At 42.7% G+C, this 22,900-nt stretch overlaps 8 protein-coding genes across 13 annotated transcripts; 7 read left to right on the top strand and 1 right to left on the bottom strand.

The window, feature by feature from the left end:
- Window positions 1–1,012: 1,012 nt before the first annotated feature.
- Window positions 1,013–2,095, top strand: RB195_026467 (uncharacterized protein; the record flags this gene model as incomplete). Its single annotated transcript, XM_064176902.1, has 1 exon — window positions 1,013–2,095. The coding sequence occupies one exon, from the start codon at window positions 1,013–1,015 to the stop codon at window positions 2,093–2,095; it is 1,083 nt and encodes a 360-aa protein (XP_064070914.1).
- A 64-nt stretch (window positions 2,096–2,159) lies between these two features.
- RB195_026466 (uncharacterized protein) lies at window positions 2,160–2,807 on the top strand (the record flags this gene model as incomplete). Its single annotated transcript, XM_064176901.1, has 2 exons — window positions 2,160–2,345; window positions 2,466–2,807. 2 exons carry the CDS (start codon window positions 2,160–2,162, stop codon window positions 2,805–2,807), a joined length of 528 nt encoding a protein of 175 aa, XP_064070913.1.
- Window positions 2,808–2,969: 162 nt separating this feature from the next.
- RB195_026465 (uncharacterized protein) lies at window positions 2,970–3,849 on the top strand (the record flags this gene model as incomplete). Of its 2 annotated transcripts, XM_064176900.1 has the most annotated exons (2): window positions 2,970–3,056; window positions 3,124–3,849. In XM_064176900.1, the coding sequence occupies 2 exons, from the start codon at window positions 2,970–2,972 to the stop codon at window positions 3,847–3,849; spliced, it is 813 nt and encodes a 270-aa protein (XP_064070911.1). The 2 variants fall into 2 exon arrangements, with proteins under 2 accessions (XP_064070911.1, XP_064070912.1); XM_064176899.1 differs by having other exon boundaries at window positions 2,970–3,449.
- Window positions 3,850–4,788: 939 nt separating this feature from the next.
- On the bottom strand, window positions 4,789–6,672 carry RB195_026464 (uncharacterized protein; the record flags this gene model as incomplete). 2 transcript variants are annotated; one of them, XM_064176897.1, is made up of 4 exons in its annotated part: window positions 4,789–4,833; window positions 4,976–5,047; window positions 6,313–6,465; window positions 6,562–6,672. In XM_064176897.1, the coding sequence occupies 4 exons, from the start codon at window positions 6,670–6,672 to the stop codon at window positions 4,789–4,791; spliced, it is 381 nt and encodes a 126-aa protein (XP_064070909.1). The 2 variants fall into 2 exon arrangements, with proteins under 2 accessions (XP_064070909.1, XP_064070910.1); XM_064176898.1 differs by lacking the exon at window positions 4,789–4,833 and having other exon boundaries at window positions 4,946–5,047.
- A 5,806-nt stretch (window positions 6,673–12,478) lies between these two features.
- Window positions 12,479–17,747, top strand: RB195_026463 (uncharacterized protein; the record flags this gene model as incomplete). Of its 2 annotated transcripts, XM_064176896.1 has the most annotated exons (7): window positions 12,479–12,743; window positions 12,897–13,054; window positions 15,006–15,173; window positions 15,311–15,461; window positions 16,686–16,774; window positions 16,990–17,035; window positions 17,512–17,747. In XM_064176896.1, the coding sequence occupies 7 exons, from the start codon at window positions 12,479–12,481 to the stop codon at window positions 17,745–17,747; spliced, it is 1,113 nt and encodes a 370-aa protein (XP_064070908.1). The 2 variants fall into 2 exon arrangements, with proteins under 2 accessions (XP_064070908.1, XP_064070907.1); XM_064176895.1 differs by lacking the exon at window positions 16,990–17,035 and having other exon boundaries at window positions 17,571–17,747.
- A 78-nt stretch (window positions 17,748–17,825) lies between these two features.
- RB195_026462 (uncharacterized protein) lies at window positions 17,826–18,101 on the top strand (the record flags this gene model as incomplete). The annotated part of the gene is made up of 1 exon (XM_064176894.1): window positions 17,826–18,101. One exon carries the CDS (start codon window positions 17,826–17,828, stop codon window positions 18,099–18,101), a length of 276 nt encoding a protein of 91 aa, XP_064070906.1.
- A 209-nt stretch (window positions 18,102–18,310) lies between these two features.
- On the top strand, window positions 18,311–22,504 carry RB195_026460 (uncharacterized protein; the record flags this gene model as incomplete). Of its 3 annotated transcripts, XM_064176892.1 has the most annotated exons (4): window positions 18,311–18,669; window positions 18,918–19,881; window positions 19,939–20,199; window positions 22,223–22,504. In XM_064176892.1, 4 exons carry the CDS (start codon window positions 18,311–18,313, stop codon window positions 22,502–22,504), a joined length of 1,866 nt encoding a protein of 621 aa, XP_064070902.1. The 3 variants fall into 3 exon arrangements, with proteins under 3 accessions (XP_064070902.1, XP_064070905.1, XP_064070903.1); XM_064176890.1 differs by lacking the exons at window positions 18,311–18,669; window positions 18,918–19,881 and having other exon boundaries at window positions 20,060–20,191; XM_064176891.1 differs by lacking the exons at window positions 18,918–19,881; window positions 19,939–20,199; window positions 22,223–22,504 and having other exon boundaries at window positions 18,311–18,673.
- RB195_026461 (uncharacterized protein) lies at window positions 19,039–19,890 on the top strand (the record flags this gene model as incomplete). Its single annotated transcript, XM_064176893.1, has 1 exon — window positions 19,039–19,890. One exon carries the CDS (start codon window positions 19,039–19,041, stop codon window positions 19,888–19,890), a length of 852 nt encoding a protein of 283 aa, XP_064070904.1.
- Window positions 22,505–22,900: the final 396 nt, after the last annotated feature.

Raw genomic sequence — 22,900 nt, 5'->3', positions numbered from 1 at the left:
GTGGTACACCTGCGAATGACACGTGGAAGATATCAACATCTTGCACCGCCATCGAAAGTGGCTTCAGAAAATTGTCTTCGCTGCTTTGGTCATTTAATAAGGAGACCAACAAATTGCCTTGTTCAATGAGTTTTGAGGACTCTGTCGGATTCAAGCTGGAAGAGGCCACTTGCCCACAAGCGGAAGCTCTGGACTGAGGTGGTGGAATAGGACCTGAGGATACTCGGCGTGGACAGGCAGTTCAGACGAGACGCAAGGTTTCGCCGGATATGGAACAGTGACGAATGGATCGGTTCTGTGCAAACTCTCGCAGGAGACCGAGAAGGTTGGGCAGATATGTTCAAGGACGACACACCTCGGTGAAGATGCGGGTAACCGCCTAAGGCGATGACATCGGCCCGCCGGTTAATTCAAGTAAGTAATTGTCTGTAATCACTATCAATGAGTAGAATTGTGTAGAATCACTATCAATGAGTAGAAATGTGCAGGAAGTAGAAAATGGTGAAAAATGCTTTTAGAATGCATTCCCACGGATCTCCCTCTCTAGAGGGATCACAGCCGGTTAGTCGCGAGGCTACGTGGCGCGTCCCCGGGTGGAGGATAGGGGGCTAATCGCGGACCAAACGCGACCTTGCGCTTGCCCAGAGACGCAGGTGGATTCAGGGGATGGACTCCCTGTTTCTGCTGAGCCAGGACTGACTCATGACATTCTTGTATCCCGCACGTCGGTCCGGCCAAAAGCCTGCAATCAAGTGACTGGGAGGTGCAAGGGAGGCGGTTTGGAGTCGCCTCCAACAAATAAGCTCCACATGTCCACACCGGGAGAACGAAAGTTCTCCCAGAAACTCATGGGACTAGAGGCTTGCAACCTGCCCATGGGTTTTAAAATTTTTAAGCAAAACACAGTAATAGAAAAGAGTCTACTGATTCCGGAGGAAAGCCTGGTACGGTAGCGCCAGGTAGGACGGGGTTGCAGGAGTCATGTAGGCTACCAAAACGGAAAAGGACTAGGATGGCGATCTGTACTTATAACGCACGTACGCTTGCATCGGAAGCGGCCATCGAAGATCTGATGATGCAAGCCAAGAAGATCAAGTACGACGTCATCGGACTGACCGAGACGAGACGACGTCACCCTCTCAACGCCGTGTATGAAACTGGAGAAGAACTGTTCTTAGGAACATGCGACAGTAGAGGTGTTGGTGGAGTTGGCGTCCTCGTCAACACGAGTATGGCAAAGAACATCGACTCTTTTGAACAACTTACGACCCGAATCGGACGTCTGCGGATGAGAAGATGTGGCCCAATACCAGCTTTGACTATCTTCGTCGTTTACGCTCCAACATCAAGCTACGAAGAAGAAGAAGTCGAAGCTTTCTATATGGACCTGGAGAAGTTCTACCAAGAAGATCATGCCTTCTACAAGGTCATAGTTGGCGATTTCAACGCTAAGGTTGGCCCAAGAAGAACGCCGGAGGAACTTCACATCGGGACCCACGGCCTACAATGGAATGACCAGGGAGAGAGGCTCTCCGAGTTCATCATGACGACTAAGACCATCCATGGGAACTCGCAATTTCAGAAGCCCTCTTCTTTACGCTGGACGTGGGAGTCACCCGGTGGAGGGTACCGTAGTGAAATAGACCACATCATCGTCAATAAAAGGTTCTGCCTGACGGACTTCGGTGTTGTACCAAAGTTCTACACGGGATCGGACCATCGCCTCCTCCGAGGAAGATTTTCCTTCACAAGGAGAGCAGAGAAAGCCGCCAAGTTCAGAGAGAGAAATCCCAGGACTACCATCAACTGGGATCTCTTCGCTACGCTAGCCGGCTTTTGGGAAGATTCCGCAATGGACAACATCGACGAGGAATATGACCGGCTTGTCGAACACCTTCACGACTGCGTGAAGAAGGCTGAGAGTTTTAAAACCACCAAGAGGCGCCTGTCTCTTGAAACTCTTGAGCTGATACGCCAGCGTGGAGCAGCACGAGCCGCAGGGAACCAAGAACTCACGTCCGAGCTCGCAAGGCTTTGCCGAGAGGCGATAAAGGAAGACCTTAAAGAGAGAAGAGCAGAAGTGCTGGCTGGCTGAAGCTGCAGAGGCGGGGAAAAGCATCCGCTATGCCCGTCGAGACTTCGCCAGTCGCAAGACGAGGATGACTGCTCTCCGGAACCCAAAGGGAACAGCCATTGCATCGAGAAGGGGGATGGAGAAAATCATCTACGACTTCTACTCTGATCTCTTCGACAGCCATGTCCACTTGCCTCCTCACCATCTGAGGGAAGATGGACAAGTCATTCCAGAGGTTCTCCCGTCCGAAATACGACATGCTATCATGTCGGTAAGAAATCGTACGGCACCCGGTCCCGACAGAATAAGACCAGAACGCCTGAAGAGCCTTCCGCCAGTACTCATCAACACCCTGGCGAGGCTCTTTACACGTTAACTGTCGGAATGCAAGGTTCCTAAACAGTGGAAAACCAGCAAGACCGTGTTGTTGTATAAAAAGGGAGATCCACATGACATCGGCAACTATCGCCCAATCTGCCTACTGTCCGTCATCTACAAGCTCTTTACAAGAGTAATCCTTAATAGGATTGAAAAAGTCTTGGATGAAGGACAGCCATGCGAGCAAGCAGGGTTTCGAAAAGGATTCAGCACGATTGACCACATTCACACTGTTTCGAAACTCATCGAGGTATCACGAGAGTACAAGATGCCGCTCTGTCTCACCTTCATCGACTTAAAGAAGGCTTTCGACTCGGTTGAGACGGAAGCGGTCGTGGAAGCCTTGGACAACTAAGGCGTCCCTACTCAATATATAAAGGTACTTCGAGAGTTGTACAGTAACTTCACGACCGGAATTTCGCCATTCTACAAGAACATCATCATTGACGTGGAGAGGGGGGTCCGACAAGGTGATACAATTTCACCCAAAATATTCACAGCCACCCTCGAGAACGCAATGCGAAAGTTGGAATGGGACGACATGGGAGTGAAGGTTGATGGTCGGCAGCTACACCATTTGCGCTTTGCTGATGACATCGTACTGGTAACACCTAGCATCAGCCAACCAGCTGACCGAATTCGACGAAACATGTGGATGCATCGGTCTTCAGCTGAATCTACAAAAGACGATGTTCATGCGGAACGGATGGGTCTCGGATGCCCCATTCACGCTCAACGGAACGAACATATCCGAGTGCACCAGCTACGTTTATCTGGGTCGGGAACTGAACATGATGAACGACCTGACCCCCGAGCTGGGCAGGAGGAGACGAGCGGCTTGGGGAGCGTACAGGAGCATCGAGGATGTAGTGAAGAAGACCAGGAACACCCGGCTCCGTGCTCACCTCTTCAACACCACCGTACTTCCTGCTTTGACCTATGCTTCGGAAACCTGGGCATTTCGCAAGCAGGAAGAAAACGTGGTGAGCGTCATTGAACGCGCAATTGAGAGAGTGAAGCTAGGAGTATCCCGTTTCACGCAAGTGAGGGACGGGATTCGAAGTTCTCTCCTACGTCAGCGATCGAAGATTAGAGACGCCGCCGCGTTTGCCAAGGAAAGTAAAATAAGGTGGGCCGGACACGTGATGCGCTTTAATGACAACCGTTGGACCAGAGCCGTGAGCGACTGGGTTCCCCGCGATATTAAGCGCACTACAGGAAGACCGTCGACCCGATGGTCAGATTTCTTCACGAAGTCCTTCAAAGAAAAATATGATGCTCTTCGTGTCCCACGCGAAAGGAGGAACCACTGGGCTACTCTGGCACGCGATCGGGACAAATGGAAGAATTACTGGCGCCCGCTCGACCAGTTCGAAGATCAACGGGAGTCAAGGTGATCAAGGTGATCAAGAATGCATTCTGCCTCGGTATTAGTTTTTTTCTATTGTGGAAAAAAGAAAAATTCCGGCGCGGATCGAAGTCTCAACATTTCGTTTCCATTGTCGATGAGTTAAATTATTATATAGTAGAAATAGTGATAAGATGGTTTTAAAACGTTTGCAGCTGTTTCTTCCACTTTGCAAAAATATTGGTTCCTGCGGGGATTAAACTTCCGAACGTTTAAAATCACTGTCAAAAGAAGATTTGTGTCGTCGAATACTCTTAAAGGCTTCCTCATCTTTTCAATTTATATGTGCATATATGTACTGACTTACTTCTAATCCTTGCAGTAAACTATTAGTGACGTCCATATTATATTATATATTTTTATTTTACTTGCGGCACTTTATATTAATATTCATTATACCACTTATTATTAATATTTGATGTATTATATTGTTTGGTTTATTTATTAAGCGTCCAGTTTGTTTCTTTAACTCTGTTTATTACGACCACTTTTTCATTGCTATATGAGCGGCTATACTTGAAAGAATGAGATGAAGGTTCGTTTTCTGGTCTTCTGTGGAGGGGATCGTTATCGGGAAGGTTTCTTCTCCAACTACACGCTTGACCCTGTTGGTGAGGAGATCTCATTGACCTCTGACTGATCGGTCGTGAAGGCGGCGTGTACACAAGGGTGGAGCATTTACACGTACTTCGTTGAAAGAAATGCAGTCTTCCACGCCGTGTTTCAAGATCATTAGGGGGGACTGAGCGGGGATACACCCAGCTTCTGTTGCAATGTGCAACCATTGCGTCCCGCCCGTCTGCGATTCGTCGAACACCCATTTGGACGAAGCCGTCATAACAAACAGCGTTGCTAGGACCTCCGTTTGCACTGGTACAGGGAGAGATGAACGGAATCAGCGTCTTCCCCACAATCTACGACATTAGCATTAGCCGGCTGAAACCTGTACCTCCCCAGATTCGTGGGGTGATACCTTTAAGTGTTCGTTAGTATATAGAAAATAATTTGCTGTGTGAAGGTTGTGGTACTCATCAACTAACAGTTCAGGCATCTGCTAAGTCACTATCTAGTTTGAATTGTCAGCATCAACGATGTAAACCATGAACTTCGCTTGCCTTCTTTTTAAAGCAGCATTGCAACACTTCATTCAACACCACATTTGGAATACTGGCTGGTAGACACACTGTCTGAAATGATCGAATATCATCAACAAAAGCATGAAAAAACTGCTGTGGAAATGTTTGGTAAAGTGTTCATTACGAAGCGGCATCCATAATATCCATAATTTAATATCCATCGTACAACGAAATGACAGGTCTACACATTTCGAATTTACGTTTTCAGACTATACACAATCTTAGACTTTTTACAGGATTTCCTAGTTACTTCGCGTGTTACATTTTTTTCGTTCTGTATATGTTTCAGGAACGTTTGAGGTCTGGGAGTGCAAAATAAACAAGCGAAAGCAGCAGAATGACAATGAAGTAACGATCGTCGAGCCGTTTTTTGTTGGTTTGAGAGCATATGTGATTTTGCATTGAGAAGAAGCTACACAGATTGTAGGAGAATAATCAGAATGAAGGTAAAAAAAAGCATCAGCTGTAGTCTTCAAACGTTGTGGAGTTGATGCCAGAATTTGATGTTTCGATAAGTCTGATGTCAACGGATCCTATTCAATTCATTATTGATTCGGCTTTGCTAATGCTATGGAGGAGCAGGAATTACGGTTCCTCTAATGCTTAGGCAACAAGGAAAGGCAGCAAACGAGTATTCAAAAAAGGAGACACCCGAAACTTCGCGATCGTTGTTGGGATCTCTGGAATGATAGAGATCCATGGCCTGTGATAATCAATACGACCGATATTTCTGAAACAAACAGAAAACGAGCGATACAGATTGTGAGTCGATGCCTATCGATATCAATGTTATTATCTCATGATTCTCTTGATTACATTTCATTGCTGGAGTGATGCAGTTCCAGTAATTAAGCAGGAGTGCGCAGTGGAGGTTGCAGCGCACTCGCCCGAAGAGTTTGTGCACAGTTTTCGATGCAGTGAACTCCTGATTACTAGAAGGTCTGAAAGGCACCATCCCACTTCATTCACGGTCATTGCTTCAAAATTCCTACATCGATCTCTAGATTTTGTCTCTGTTAAACACAGGGTTTTATGCAACTCTGGTCAGCAGAGCGCCGTCTGCGTTTTACCATTACGTCAATTATATACTGCTACATTACAAGCTATGGTTTCTGTGCCAAATGACCTATTTCTGAAGGAGTGATTGCAAAAAATGTTAGATTCTGAAGTAGAATGAAGATAGAAGAACTGCGCAATAAACTCCAAATTAAAATTTCGAAGTGTTGAGATCAATTTTTTGGAGTTTCAGAGAGTAGCACTGTTTTGATGGAAACAAACATTCTAAATAGAAAAAGACAACTCTGAAATGTGCTAACATCATCAAACGAGCCGGATCTCATTCTCTCCAGTGTCTCCTTTAGCCTTTCCTGTACGTCATACTTGTAGGATTCAGAGAACCGGGAGCGGTTGGAGACGTCACCTTCGGCAACTGAATTCGTTCGTTCCACGTTTTCTTCGTTTGTTTTTTCCTGAAAAAGAGCCTTTTGAGAGTAGGAAAATACGCAAAAGTCGTCTTAGATTGACATAAAGTAGATGCATCCGAGGCAAACATAGTGAAAACGCACACTGTCGTCAGCAAAATCAAGTTCTTCTTCTTGCGGTTCTGTGAGCATAAAGGCCCTCATCATCTTGTGAATGACTACACTAAGGAATGAACATTCCTGATCGACTTTCATTGAACCAGGATCGTTATACGTTGTTTACGTGATAACTGATCCACTGCAACGAGTGATATTTGGAAAGCAACGGTATGGGCCGTCTGTCGCTGTGCATGGAAAACATTGCGTGAGCAAGGTGTGTTCTCATCGGCTTTTTCTTTGCGCAAGCGGGCTGAGGGTAGACCAAAGAAGCGGAGAAAAGACTAAATCTGCAAAAAAGAGATAAAGCGTGAGGTTATTTAAAAACAAAAAAAAACAGAATGGTGCCAATAATTCCTGTCTCTACGAATCCACTAGTGTTACTTCTACAAAGTGTCTAGGTATGTATGAATAAAGGATAAAAAAGGATAAAGTTTCTGGCGTCAATCAATCCGCTTGCGATGCGCCCCCACGTTCACTTCAATTCAGAATCGTTTGAGGTTTACGAACGTGTAAGTGGCCTATACAACGATGACTTGCGGTGGCTAGCCGATGTGTCAAGTCAGTGTTTTTATCCTTCCAGACAAGTCTGGTACCAATTTATCGACCCCGGAGGGATGAAAGGCTTGGTGAGCACTAGGGCGGATTCGAACCTCCGATCGATTGTGCAGTAAGCGGAACCTCTAGCCGCTACCTTACACCCGCCCCATGTATGAATAAGGTGGTGATTATATCGACATATGTCGCCTGGCATTTTTTTACGGTATTGTTGTTTCAACACTCTCACAATGATCCGCTACGAACTAAAACAGCGCAGTCATTCACTATCTGAAGACTTTTGCTTCACATAATCGTCCCTCAGAAATTGAAGGATCCTCGTGCGCCGACCAACAAATTACGTGAAACCGCGAATTGCGCACTAAGTCAAGTCACCAAGTGTTGAAAGTGTAATGCAGCGATAGAAACACCTTCCAGGTGCCTGAGTTGATCTAATGTGATGCACCTCAGGCAACACTCAACTTTTTGCTTTGGAAAGATGCTATCTACAGAGGAGAGAAGAGATGAAAGGATTCCAAATTTTAGAGAATTTTGGAAAAGGACTGTTTCAGCATGAACTCAATTTCCTGATAATGATACGAACAAGAGACTTCAAAACTACTAGAACACTAGGAACTACGCCAGTGTCGTAAACATTCTGGATCTGGGAAGCAGCAGTAGTGAGCGGAAGCGAAGCGTCACCACTCTCTTCGTTGGCCAACGACATCCAGAGACTTTTGTTCGCATTCAAAAGCTGTGTCTGAACTACTATCGTTAAATCATCACAACGAATGCAGATGTCCCTAACAAACTTTCTTCATTCACAGCATCTGCGACCGAACCCGACAGCGCATGCACTCTATCGGCGCCCACACGCACTGCGCCAACTTGGCAACACTGCTATGGTCGTTGTTCTCCTTGAGGAGAGTCAACAACCTTACGATTGCGAACCACCTTCAAATGCGAACACATGAGGAAAAACTTTGATGGATAGAGAGGACCGCTACTTATAATTTGTTCTCGTGAGCTGTTTTGATTTAGAGAAAAATAAACGTGCTCAGCCAGAAATGTAGGCAAAAAGGTGACGTCATAAAGAAAATACGTTTCAATACTGTTTGTACTTACACTTGCTTAAAATGAACTTCCCGCGAATTCTTTTTGAACTTCCATGTTATTCCTTCCAAACATTTTTGGCTACTCATAGTAATTTTCAAAAAAAAAATTGAACTACAGCACATAATAAGTAATGAAAGAGCAAGAACCCTGCTGCAAAAACTTGGCGAATATACGTAGACTTTTATTGAAATCTTTACTTGTCGTTTTGAAGAAAAGAAACTACTTTAATATGAAGTTATTCAAACCACTAGCATTATCGCATATTGAATCAATTTTGAACAACTGTTATTTGAAACCGACAAATATCTATAAGGTATTCTCATATCGGGTAGGAGCCCACGGTTATTTCTGCCCTCCAGTGATCATTAGGCAAATCACTAAGACTGCAGTACTAATGATTCCCGGTTATTGTTGCAGGTTTGTTTCGGTTTATTTGTTGTTTCCTCGCTATTTCCTAGAAAAAAATGCCTTGAAGAATTGTTACAGGAATGTTTAGTCCAACGCTAAAGTTCAAATTCAAATAAGATCGATATCGATATAAAGCCATCTCACGGATTCTTATTAAAATTCTTCTTCACGAAGTGTGCATCTTAAACACGCACAAGCATGGGAAAAGACTGAATCTAGATAAATTCTGGATAAATTTTATTCAGTGAAAACGACAATTCTTCAACAGAGCTTTCGTCATTTCGTCTTTACTGTTTTCGCCCTTCCTCGAAACCATTTTCGCTGTAGTACCACTGAGGACGTTGAGATCATACATATTTCTCGAAGGGGCACAATGTCCTATTTTCTTTGCTTCTTTCTCATTTGGACTCTAACATTTGTGCCAATCAATAGTCGAAACATAGATGAAGTTTAAAAATGAAGAGTGCAGTGGAGTAAAAGCGAAGAAAAATCATATTACCTCTACACTACATAGTTCAACAAGCCATAGGTTCAAACAATAGCACAGATGTGTTTCACCGGGCCTTCATGTCCCATTCCGATGAGCGCTTTGTTCTGGAAGCACCGCATTCCTTGAAATGTGCCAGATTTGGGTCTGCTGTGATGTTTCGGACAGATGAGAGAGCGTGAGAGAGCGTTAAAAAAAAGTGTGGAAATAAGTGGTTGTACATTATCCGAGCGTGGAGGAATAATTTTTCTTGACGGCATAACCAAGACGTTCTTGGCAGGGTGAACTTCTCCTTTCTTATCTGTCATTGTTTCTTTATGTTGATCTTGAGCAGTTTTTTATAGTCGGAGGAAAATTTTCATCTCCAATCATCCATCCAGTACTCGCATTGTTCGACATTTTTTAAGATTAGTCCGCGGTTAAGATCTCTTTGGATAGCCACAAGGATTCCGCTGACCAAGTAATATGGAACCTACTGATGATCATACGGAGTCAGGTCCCTTTCATTAAAATTCTGCACGGAGTATATTCGCTGTTGCTGATGTTTTTCCCTGAAAACTAATCAATCGCTGCTTATGACACGTGTAATGAAACGTGTGCATCGACGAACGATTCACAACAAAGTGCACTTGAAAAGCGGTCTCATATCAGTCGAACAATAAAATTCGATTTTTAGTAATTCAGTGGAAAAAAGAGCAAACGAATATTTTCTTTTCTTGTAAGCGGCGCACAAATGAAAGAGTCATTCTGTGGCTGCAAGCCACCACAGAATGACTTCTGAAAACTTTTTCACTTCATTTTATTTTCACCTCGTCTCTCGCAGCGACCCTTCACAAAATCTGTTGTTTGCTTTAAAAGTGTTCCAGCGGGACAATATTGATAACGAGTGTTGACTATACACAAAAACAATTTTTGACGTACATTTTTCTAGGTAAGAGTCACTTTCATTTGCGTTTTCTTATTTTTTTTTTAGCCAGTGAATTAGTTAAAATTCTTCGAGTCCTATCGTTATTGTATCGTTATTGTAAATACACCAGAAGCTTTCATCATTTTTTTTTCTCGAAGACGACTAGTGTTTAAAGGATGTGGAATGCTGCTAAAATCAAACACACCATAACATGTACCTACTCCGGGATCTGCATATAAATCGAAACAAGAGATTATTAGTCAAGTTTTTCTAGCCGTTTCATTCAAAACCAACTCATTTCTTATGCAGCGAAAGGGAAATTAAATATCGCTCCGCTAGCGAAAACTTACATCTTCCATCATTTCTCATGATTTTGCAAATAATTCAGTTTTCATTCCTATAGAGCTGCCTGTGAGTGAGATTATGTTATGAATTTTGACCAACCTTCCATTCCATTTATGAATCAAATTTAATTTGCATTTTGATTGCATTTGTTTCTGCTGAACATGTAAGTTTATTTACAGATTTGATTTTAAGAAAACAGAAATAAAGTATCTACAAAACAGCAACTAATATCACTTCTTCTCTCGATAGGATGCTGTTCACAAAGTGTGCTCTTCCATGGGAATAATGTCGATAGCAAGTATTGACTCTACACAGATAAACAACTTTTGCCTGCATATTTTTCTACAGTAAAGCTTTTTGAGATTTCACAGATGAGCATTAGGGTTTACGTATTCCAAAGTAACTGATTTGCACTGTTCGGAAGTCTTACTATTTATGAATAAGATCATTTGGAGACTATTTTTTAGACTTGCTCTATAAAAGACTTTCTGCTATAAGAAGTCAAAAAATTCACTTGTGAATATGAACCATAACCACCTGCAAATATTTTATGTAGAGATTTTGAAGAATTCGAATGCCAAGTTTTCGACAAGTTGAAGTTTTGTAGAGAACTGTAGGGAATATCGCATTTGAAGCAAAATCATGAATGCTTAGTGAATACTCTCACATACGTGTCCGTGCTTCTTCGAGTCATAAAGATCGTTTCCGTTATGTGATACGGATGAAAGTGAAAGTGTCAGGACTTGAATCTTTGAGGATAATCTTTACCCAACACAATTGGCTTTTCCTTGTCAAACAAACTTTCCTCAGATGTTGTCGTCTTTGTCGCTGTTACACAGCAGTGAGCCAATGTGTCAATTTTTCGGTCAATTCCAGTTGTAATCGCAGGCTACAAAAACATAATGCGAACCAGCTGAGCTGTTTTGTATTAAGCAACTTGAAAAGAAAATAAATCTGGTAAAAAGGTGAAAAAAAACAGTGAGAAGTTAATGGAATTTTATGGTAAAAAGTTACAATAGATGAGACTCAGAATAATGTCTTTGGCACATTGCTACAGTTTTTTACGACACCAAATCATCCCAATGCAGGTACAACGATTGATTGGGCAGCCAGTTTGTGTTGGGCAATCACAGTAAGTGGAAATTGAGAAATTTCGAGTAGAGCAATAGAATGTATCCGAAAAATCTATAACCAGGCAGCAGAACGTATGAAATATCCCAGAGAAAATCAATATCGCCAAACGGAAACGAAACGGCGATCATTCAGATTCGGTTTATTGTCGTTTATTTAATCGCTGGATACGGCACAGTGAACGTCATAGTCAGTTACCTGAGAATTTTTCCTGTACAAGAGCGCCGCTTAAAGCTGCCGCCTGAAATAAAGTTTCTCCAGAACTCCTTTAGTATTCAAAGAAACAAACGAAAAAATTTCGTGTTGAATTTTTGATAAACCTTCGCATGATGGTGGCTGTGTATGTGTTTCTCTGAGTCGAACCGTACAGACGATTGTTACGATCCTTTTTCTTGGGTTACGTTTCGTTGAGTTCACCTTAAAAGATCAGAAAGGTAAATCCAGAAGAGAAAAGAAAAGAAAGTCTGCATCGTAAGATTCACCAGTGATACTTCAGATGTGTCGAGCAATTTAATTTTTATCGTCTCATCTTTTTATTTCCAGCTTAAAATGTATGTGCACAAGCGCGTTTGCTTGTCGATATGTTGGTCTCCACGAGCACGGTTTTTCCTCATCCATACAAACCAGATCTCTCTCGAAACTGCAATTTGTGAATCGCACAGTTGTGTGATTATTTAGGTGGCTGCATTCATTCGCTTAGTACGCAGGCTAATATTCTGCTGCCACCTGTTTATGCAGCCGTTGTTGTGGCGGTTTAATTTTGTGGTAGGCGCTACCGGAACTGTACTACTACCTAGCCTTGTCCCACCAGTTCACTGAGCATGTGCAGCTAGGGTTTCCTCCTTTTGTATGGATTTTTGTTCGGATGTCACGGATTCCTCATATGTTCTCTTATTCATCCCTGATTTTGCAGTTCGTATCTCCTCTTCCTACTGTTTTTTCTTTGTTCTTGTTGAATAACTCACTTACAGGAGATGAAACTACTCGTTTTGGTCTTAGTGTTTGTGTTGGTGGTCGAAGCTGCAGTGGACAAGAAGAAAAGCGAAAAGAAGGAGGCCACTAGTGCGAAGAAGGAAGATGCAAAGAAGAAAACCGACGCGAAAAAGGAAACGAATGTGAAAAAGGAGGATACAAAGAAAAAGGCCGAAACGAAGAAAAGTTCGTTCTCGTTCGTTGGCAAAGACACGTGGGGCGAAGAGTCGTTGAAGATGTGCTACAAGAAGCAGCCGTTGCCGGAAGGTAAATCCAATAGAACACCTGTTTTTTTTTCTGGAATTTCGTTCTGGTATTCTGTGTATTTCATGCCGGATGTCTGTTTTTCTGGACCTAGTCATGAAGAGAACGAGTTGAAAAATTGCAGCGATTTGTAAGAAAGTGTTATGAATATTTCAGACTACAAGTGCTACGTGTACTACTTTAACTACGAGCCAGTTTATGTAGATCCACTGAGCACGAATCCTATCATCATCATCTATCGTCGATTCATTCCTAAGAAGTTCATCGACGACTTTTTGTATGACGTTGAAAGAAAGCAGAAAAGGAAATCTGAGGTGAGAATTATTGTAGATTCCCGGTGAAAGTATAAAGATACAGATATTTGACTTGTGAGAATGAGCAATATTCTACATATTCTACGGTATGCTTTGGTACAGTATCTAGATGAGCAGAATCAAGGCTCTTTCGATATTTTAAATCATGTTCATTGAGTTCTGTGCGAAATGTTATGAAGGACGAAGTAGAGGGAGACCTTGCGAGGTGAAGCACCAGTGATATCACGGGTTACTCAAATTTCTTGGAACTCTGCTGCTCGGTGTTCCACTAGATCTACTGAACTCTGATCAGCATTAGAGATGTAAAAAATAACAGATTCTGACTTTTATTTTCATTCACTTTACTCTTTTTTTATTTTTAGATTACAGAACCTTCTCTTGCTGATCCTTTTCTCTTTTGTTTTTTTTTATATGTCATTACTATTGCTGTCTCTTGAGTAGCCCAAGTCTTCAAAAGAAAGACACCGAGGTTGGAGTTTGCTACTGACCCGCTGATGACGGGAGTACACGTAAACGTTTTTCTTCCAACGCTTCAGCAGTGATTATCGATGGAGCAGTAGTCCAGCCGTGGCTCAGATACGATGATAGCCCGGCCGCACAGAAATTAAAGGGTCTCGAATCATTTTGAAAACAATACCTTTCTTCTTTTTCTTTTTTTGTGAACTAAGGAGTGTAGTGTTCACATAGTTCCATAGAACCTACCCAAAATCCTCTATATCCTTCTCTGCAATGGAACGTTCTGGAAATACGGTGCTGTAGGAGAGCAAGAAAATCCACCCACATAAAAACCAGCTTTGTAAAGTGAAGTATATTACGCTCCAGTATATCTGCTTTAGTGTCTTCAGTTTGGACTTCTAGGGAATAGCGGAGGTCCAAAGCAGAGAAGAAACGACAGAAACAGACGAAAAGTGGGATTTTGAAAGATTGTGCTGCTGTAATGTACGATCGGAGTTCGTCTGTTCAAATACAATAGAACATCATAAAATCCAGATATTGCTTAGTTTAATCTCGGTTCTATTGGCTTAGGTTCTTTTCTCGCAGCAAAATGTTCAAATTAAAGGGAAACCAATATTTCACGCAATGATCAAGATCGCACGAGTGAGTAGAAAAAGAATAAGTCAGCAATTTTGCATTGTTGATTTATTCTTTTTCTACTAAACGATAAACTATGAACGACTTTTCGATGGAACTCAAAATGACGAATATTAGGAGATATGAATAGTTCTGGAATTTTTATTTTGAGACCGGATGAAAGCGAACGACGGTGGCTGACGGTGTCGCAGCGTGAACATCGGTTTTTCAACTCTCACATTTAGTATTGTACTCTCCAGTACATTCTTGGAAGTATTTACTTTTTTTCCTTATTTCAGTGGATACAAAGAAAACCTAATGAAGGTTTACTCACTAAATTCTGAAGCTTACACTTCAATCGAGTAACAAGAGGAATCGCTTTTTTCTGCTTAGTACGTGGGGACCGATAGGAATTCAAAAAAGAACGGACAGGAAAAAAAACTGAAGTTTATGTAATTTCATGAAAGGACATGACAAAATTCATATTAAGTAATTCATATTAAACAAACCGAAGGGAAATCTGTCAGCATAGTCACTCGAAAATCCAGTTTCCACAAGTAACAAGGAAAAGATTGGATTTTAAGTTAGATTCAGATGAGTTGCTGACTTTCTAATTGGAGGAAATAGATCCAGTGGTTCAATAAAATCTTCTGAGACACAGCAAAAAGAGGAACAAACAGATCATTCCGATTTTGTACGTGTGATAAGCAGTATCTGGAGTTTTGCTATGTTTTTGGCGTCCTTTTTTTAAACTTTTTCTTGCATTTATCAGTGCGCTTATCGCTGTGAAAGTTGGGTGGGAATCCAGGATTGAAAGAACAAATTAAGGTTCAATTTAAAACTTGTTGTTCTGCAACCGGGTATGATAACGGGATTTCAGAAGAAGGACGATGAAAACTTCATGGCCGAATACATCAGGAATTTCCAAAGAAGAATTGCTAACGAAACGACTGTTTCGCACAAAAGCATGAGCGGAGTAGCGAGAGTGTTTCGCAGAACACAGGCACTCATCCCTATGCTCAACTTCTCGAACAGTGGACCATGGCAGGTTAGTGTAGAGATAACGTTATCCCTCTTACTTGCACCGGTGAAAGATTCCGTCTCCTGGAAAATGACTCGGGTCCGTAAATTCAGGCCTTCCATCCATGAGCTAGTAATATGAGCTAATAGATTTCCCTGTTTTAGGTGCTATCGTACAAGAAAGGTGGTCATCATTCACCACATTACGACTACATAACCTATTCTTCACCAGACCAGTACAGTCGAACTACACGTAAGAACGGAAATCGCTTCGTGACATTTGCACTAACTCTGAAGGCTGCAGATATCGGAGGAGGTGAATTCATATTTATAGCCCTATAAAAGTTACAATGCGGTGCGCAACTGCTTATTTTTTTAACAGCAATCTTGTTGTTAATGTTGATTATAGCGACTTTCAACTTAAAGGCATCACCCCACGAATCTGAGGTGGTGCAAATTTCAGGTGGAGTATTCGTATACGGGATGGGAGACTACGGAAAAGGGAGTGATTCCGTCCATTTCTTGCTAATTGCCGTAAAAAACGGCCCGGAAGATGCGGTATCGAGCGTTCGGGGGCGCTACTTTTGAGGCGAGTTCGATTGGAGCGCACCAGCCTTGTGCACGGGCCGCATCTTCCGGGCCGTTTTTTTTTACGGCAGTTAGGAAGAAATGGACAGAATCACTCTCCTTCCCACAATCTACGACCCCGTATAGGCATGACCAACCTGGAACCGGCACCACCTCAGATTCGTGGTGTGATGCCTTTAAATGTCAAGTTTTTGAGGAAACACATTTCCGAGTGGTTCGCAAACCCCAACTATTCATAAACCCGAAAACAGGATTCAAGATACTATATTGAGGCAATCGAATTGCAATGTTTTCAAAAGCGCAGGGTTTGCAAGCGTCACCTTTTAGCGGCTTACGATCGGCAAGTTGAAAAAACCCAAAATACTAATGCTAGCTTAGTTGACTCCCTCCATAACTCCGTTTATACGAAATAGCGGCAACTTCCTGCGGGTCATTTTAGTCCAACGCTGCTGGTCTGATGAACTGCTTTGGTCATCACCATCATTTGTTTTCTTTTCTTTTCTAATTGATGTGTTTTATTTTATTTTAATATTTATTGGGTTACTATTCATTATTCACTTTATATTATTACGAACTTACTTTTATTAATATAATTTTCAATAACCGCATTATTGAACGTTTTTTGCCAATATTGTTTATTTGTTTTTTTTAAACTTATTTTTAATAGACTACCTGCAACGTATATTACGCTCGCTTTCCTACGAACGGCATGAGGCGGTAGAATGTTCACGAATTATTGTCAGCCGATTCTGGGCGTGGAATCCATTTTTTAAACGTTCAATAAACCTTGAGTTATCTTTCCGGTCATATGATTCAGGTAATGCACCACCTGCGTAATTATTTTAATAATATTTTTTTAAACAGCTATGAGTGATGTGTTTCTGAGCGCCTGACCTATTTTCCCCCAAATTATTGGTCGTTCTGGCTAGTAACTTCTCGATTTTTTTTCCAGAAACTATATTCGTATATGCGAACCAAACGGCGGAACTAGAGGCAGGCGACGCGTTGCTCTTCACGCTCATAAACAAAGACATGACTCCGGTAAGGCACTTGGTAATTGTCAATTTACAATTGACTTGCAAGTAGGAAGTATAAGAAATAAAATAATGTGCGCAAAGTGCACGGCGTTGATCAATCCCTCCGGAATGCACACGAGTTCAATCGAGAACCGCTTGAGGTGTATGGTCGCACGTGCACCCTGAGAATGACTTCAAAGGGCCAGTCAATTTCTCTAGTCAGTGTTTTTATCCTTCCAGACAAGTCCAGTAGCAATTTATTACCCCAGGGGAGAAGAAGCGCCTGGTAAGTCCAGAGCTGTTTCGAACTGCCGACCGTGCAGTTGTAGCCTAACTTCATGCCAACTACTACTTCTAAGCATGGGCACAACGCTCCCTTTCTTTTTTACTTTCAGTGAAATGGTAATGGCCAATGATTTTGAAGATAAATAAAAACTTAAAGTTTATGCAGTTCCCAAGTATGGAATCTCTAACGAATTAGCTACTTTCGAGTTATAAACAACTCTCATTGAGTTACTATCCTATACATGTCTGATTTGGAATACAGCACAGGAAAAACCAAAAAGTCGGATGAGTCGGATAAGTCAACACACAACGGACACACAACCTATCGAGCGTCTCAAGACAGTCTCAGGGTCCAACTCGGTGTCAACCTCCGAAATCTCCATTTCTTGCTCAGCGGTTCAGATTAGCGTAGAAAGTTACAACTAAGTTTACGCATATGTTTCCCGTCCACATTTTTTTTGAACTTAACTTTTCGAGAGTCTCCTGATTCCGGAGGAAAGCCTGATACGGTAGAGCCAGATAGGAAGGGGTTGCAGGAGTCATATAGGCCACCGAAACGGAAAAGGACTAGGATGGTGATCTGTACTTATAACGCACGTACGCTTGTATCGGAAGCGGCCATCGAAGATCTGATGATGCAAGCCGAGAAGATCAAGTACGACGTCATCGGACTGACCGAGACGAGACGACGTCACCCTCTCAACGCCGTATAAGAAACTGGAGAAGAACTGTCCTTAGTAACATGCGACAGTAGAGGTGTTGGTGGAGTTGGCGTCCTCGTCAACACGAGTATGGCAAAGGACATCGACTCTTTCGAACAACCAACGACCCGAATCGGACGTCATCACGCCTTCTACAAGGTCATAATTGGCGATTTCAACGCCAAAGTTGGCCCAGGAAGAACGCCGGAGGAATTTCACATCGGAACCCACGTCCTACAATGGAACGATCAGGGGGAGAGGCTTTCCATGTTCATCATGACATCCATGGGAACCCGAAATTCCAGAAACCCTCCTCTCTACGCTGGACGTGGGAGTCACCCGGTGGAGAGTACCGTAATGAAATAGACCACACCATCGTCAATAAAAGGTTCTGCCTGACGGACGTTGCTGTTGTACCAAAGTTCTATTCGGGATCGGACCATCGCCTCCTCCGAGGAAGATTTTCTTTCACAAGGAGAGCAGAGAAAACCGCCAAGTTCAGGGGGAGAAATCCCACAACTATCATCAACTAGGATCTCTTCGCTACGCCAGCCGGCTTTTGGGAAGATTCCGCAATGGACAACATCGACGAGGAATATGACCGGACCGTTGAACACCTTCACGACTGCGCGAAGAAAGCTGAGAGTTCTAAAACCACCAAGAGACGCCTGTCTCTTGAAACTCTTAAGCTGATACGCCAGCGTGGAGCAGCACGAGCCGCAGGGAACCAAGAACTCACGTCCGTGCTCGCAAGGCTTTGTAGAGAGGCGATAAAGGAAGACCTTAAAGAGAAAAGAGCAGAAGTACTGACTGAAGCTGCAGAGGCGGGGAAAAGCATTCGCTATGCTCGTCGAGACTTCGCCAGTAGCAAGACAAGGATGACTGCTCTTCGGAATCCGGAGGGAACAACCATTGCATCAAGAAGGGGGATGGAGTGAAGAGGAGAGGAGATGGAGAGGAGAAGGAGAAGAAGGGATAGAAGAACCTTCCGCCAGTACTCATCAACACCCTGGCGAGGCTCTTTACACGTTACCTGTCGGAATGCAAGGTTCCTAAACAGTGGAAGACCAGCAAGACCGTGTTGCTGTATAAAAAGGGAGATCCACATGACATCGGCAGTTATCGCCCAATCTGCTTACTGTCCGTCATCTACAAGCTCTTTACAAGAGTGATCCTTAATAGGATTGAGAAAGTATTGCATGAAGGACAGCCTTGCGAGCAGGCAGGGTTTCGAAAAGGATTCAGCACGATTGACCACATTCACACTGCTTCGAAACTCATCGAGGTATCACGAGAGTACAAGATGCCGTTCTGTCTCACCTTCATCGACTTAAAGAAGGCCTTCGACTCAGTTGAGACGGAAGCGGTCGTGGAAGCCTTGGACAACCAAGGCGTCCCCACTCAGTACATGAAGGTACTTCGAGAGTTGTACAGTAACTTCACGACCGGAATTTCGCCATTCTACAAGAATATCATCATTGACGTGAAGAGGGGGTTCCGACAGGGTGATACATTCTCACCCAGAATAATCACAGCCACCCTCAAGAACGCAATGCGAAAGTTGGAATGGCACGACATAGGAGTGAAGGTTGATGGCGGGCAGCTGCACCATTTGCGCTTTGATGACATCGTACTGATAACACCTAGCATCAGCCAAGCGGAACGAATGCTGACCGAATTCGACGAAACATGTGGATGCATCGGTCTTCAGCTGAATCTGCAAAAGAAGATGTTCATGCGGAACGGATGGGTCTCAGATGCCCCATTCACGAACATATCCGAATGCACCAGCTACGTTTATCTGGGTCGGGAATTGAACTTGATGAACGACGTGACCCCCGAGCTTGACAGGAGGAGACGAGCACCTTGGGGAGCGTACAAGAGCATCGAGGATGTAGTGAAGAAGACCAGGAACACCCGGCTCCGTGATCACCTCTTCAACACCACCGTACTTCTTGCTTTGACTTATGCTTCGGAAACCTGGGCATTTCGCAAGCAGGAAGAAAACGCGGTGAGCGTCATTGAACGCGCAATTGAAAGAGGGATGCTAGGAGTATCCCGTTTCACGCAAGTGAGGGACGGATTCGAAGTTCTTTCCTACGTCAGCGATCGAAGATTAGAGACGCCGTCGCATTTGCCAAGGAAAGTAAAATAAGGTGGGCCGTGAGCGACTGGGTTCCCCGCGATATTAAGAGTACTACAGGAAGACCGCCGATCCGATGGTCAGATTTCTTCACGAAGTCCTTCAAAGAAAAGTATGATGCTCTTCGTGTCCCACGCGAAAGGAGGAACCACTGGACTACTCTGGCACGCGATTGGGACAAATGGAAGACTTAATGGCGCCCGCTCGACCAGTTCGAAGATCAACGGGGATCAAGGTGATCAAGATGATCAAAGTTTTCGAGGATTTTCAAGAAGGAGCAGAGATTTTCGCGGCGTCAGAGTCATCTACCCTGGTCAGCCGGTAGGAGAAACAGAACCACAATAGGGTTATTTTTTGGTGGAGATTTTAATATTGATTTAATAATAATTCAGAACAATTATTATATCCCAACCTTCTTCTTTATGTTTCTTGTGCGTGCGGTAGGCGCAAACTCGAATCCACGACGATAGTTTCAAAAAAGGAGAAGAAATCGGCTTTCATAGCCATTCAGGTCCAAACATCAAATTCCTAAACCCTAAGCATGCTAGCCTGGAACAATTTGAGAGCGAAAATTAGTTACTTCTTTCACCTACCTATCAGTTCTTCCAGACACGATAAGAACTCGTAGCTTTCTTTCAGGAGAAATTCTGCTAGTCTCCTCCATTTTTAAGGTGACAGACATATAAATTCCTTGAACTGGTGTATGGAGAATGCGTAAAAAAGGATAAGTTCTTGGCGCAGATCGATCGTTCTGTGATTCTCTAACGACTCGATTGACGTCATCACAAAGTGGGAAGTGTTATATACGTTTTTAAGTTTTAAGAAAAATTACTCTTCCATATGGTCGAAAATTTTGTGCCTATACGTAAATTCTTTGGTTCCTTCCTATCTATTCCACAGCATTGATTTTATTGGTTGGACAGTGGCTTTGCAAATATATTCTCGCTTGTTCGTGATTATTAAAATATTCTTCTCCTAAAATTATTCTCTGCTGAAAATGTCAGTGAAAAAAGTCTTTTTTTTGTAGTCTACTTTTTTTCTTCTAAGAGCAACAACAGTCTTGTAGAAGCTTTAAGAATTGTTTCTCATGATTTTTAAGCAGCTGGAATAATTGAAATATTTCGCAGAAGGAGCCAAAAAGGTGCCTAACAAAACTATCTAAATTTGAATGTATTTCACCCTATCCTAATTTAATATTTAGGTCATAGTAGACATATATAAATATGCAAATAATGCAACATTCTACACACTGCTTATTTTTCAAAACCAAAATACGCAAAAGTCTTCTGAGATTTAAGGCAACTTTTCTTTTACTTCCTTCCTTTTTTCTCTTTCATTTCTTGCAATCCTTCGTACTTCCTGTAGACTCCCAGGGCCCCTCTTTTAAAATTCACTTCTCTGTGGCGAAAAATACTCTTGGGACTGATACTCATGGGACTGAAAAAACCCCGCTATTCATGATTGATCCGATAAATCTTTCCGTGGTTCTCACTTATTTGTTCGTCCCTGTTACGACCGTTTTGTCTTAAACGAACCAATCGAAAAAACGAAAAGCGATCAGTCAACGCGCTAAGTCAAGCTCTTCATGGAACGTTTCGCAGATAACTTTCCCATTGATCATCACGTTCCGCTCCGTTAATTTATTGTTACCTTTCATACTAAGATATTCAGAGTTTTTGGACATCAGCGAAGTTAAACAATGACAGCAACAGGTGCGATGAATCTGGCATGTTTTGCTGTCATTGAATTTTTTTTTTCTGTTTGGTTACGCTAACACAACACAGAACTTGTTCCGGAAGAAAGCTTTTCATTGTATTTTCAACAACAGCTTATCTATCACCGTGCTTATCTATCACGGCGCTATGACAAAGTGATGCTCTTTAAAACATCAGAGGTGTACATAATTAGGTAATTAGTGTGCTGCGGTAGGTAGGATATTCGGCTTTGGTTGCACGATCGATCAGAGGTTCGAATACGTCCTCGTGCCAATTTTGTCTTAAATCCTTCCGAAGTCGATAAATTGGTACCAGAAGAGTTTAGGAGGTTGGAGACATTGGCTTGTCATTGTAAAGCTGCAGATGTGTGCATAAACCTAAAACGATTCTGGATTGAATTCGAACGCGTACTCCCAATATGTGTCAACACAGCACACATTATCTCCTTATCCACTTAAGATGTAAGATTCACGAAGAATCCAACTGAACTACTGCAGCATTTGGCGTCAACAACGTGAGTCCTACTGCTGGACGTTGGAGTGCTTCCTATAACTAAAAACTAGTTTCTAACTATGGATTGCCTTTTGCAAAAGGAAAATTATGCTGTTCATTTTCATGCAATTATTTAGGCGATTGGTGCCGCCCATGCAGAGTGTCCTGTACAGAAAGGGGAAAAAATCACGGCCACTCTCTGGTTGCGTCCCAGGGACCAGGAACTCTTCTATGCTCACCCTCAACAGGAGAATTTGTTCGCTTACGACATTGAGAAACTCATTTCACCTAATATGAATTTCTTCTGGAAGAGTCCATTCTATGACTTTTACGCATATCAGCAGTACATGATAGCGGCACTCCAACAGCAGCTTCAAGAGGAAGAGGCGGCAAAGAAAAGGAAAAATCCGTTTCTTTAGAACAAAATAGAAAAGATTAGAATTGGATTGTTTGAAAAATTTATTTTGTACTGTTTGAATCAAATATTGTCTTCGAAGTATCTTGTCACTCGTTAATCGCAGATCACGTATCTGCTCACTTTTCTGCATATTTCACTTCTATTTTCATTCCGCTTCTCCTTCTGGATGTTTCGCTTTGCAACATTAACGGTAAACCTTCTCTAGGTGTTGTATTGCTAAGTGTTAAGAAATCTTGGTAAAAGGATTATTACGAGGTTCAGTGAAGTGATAACGTTGTTGGTTTATGTGTATGAACTGTGAATAAAAAATTTTTGTTATGTTACTGTATCACTGCGCAACTTCCCAACGAAAAATAGAGATGTCGCCTTCTCCAACGACAAACACAGAAAGGCCCCT

The sequence above is a fragment of the Necator americanus genome (genome assembly GCF_031761385.1).
Source record: "Necator americanus strain Aroian chromosome Unknown Necator_2022.05.29.01.07, whole genome shotgun sequence".
In the NCBI taxonomy this organism is placed as follows: Eukaryota; Metazoa; Nematoda; class Chromadorea; order Rhabditida; family Ancylostomatidae; genus Necator; species Necator americanus.
This window is presented reverse-complemented; position numbering and strand designations above follow the sequence as displayed.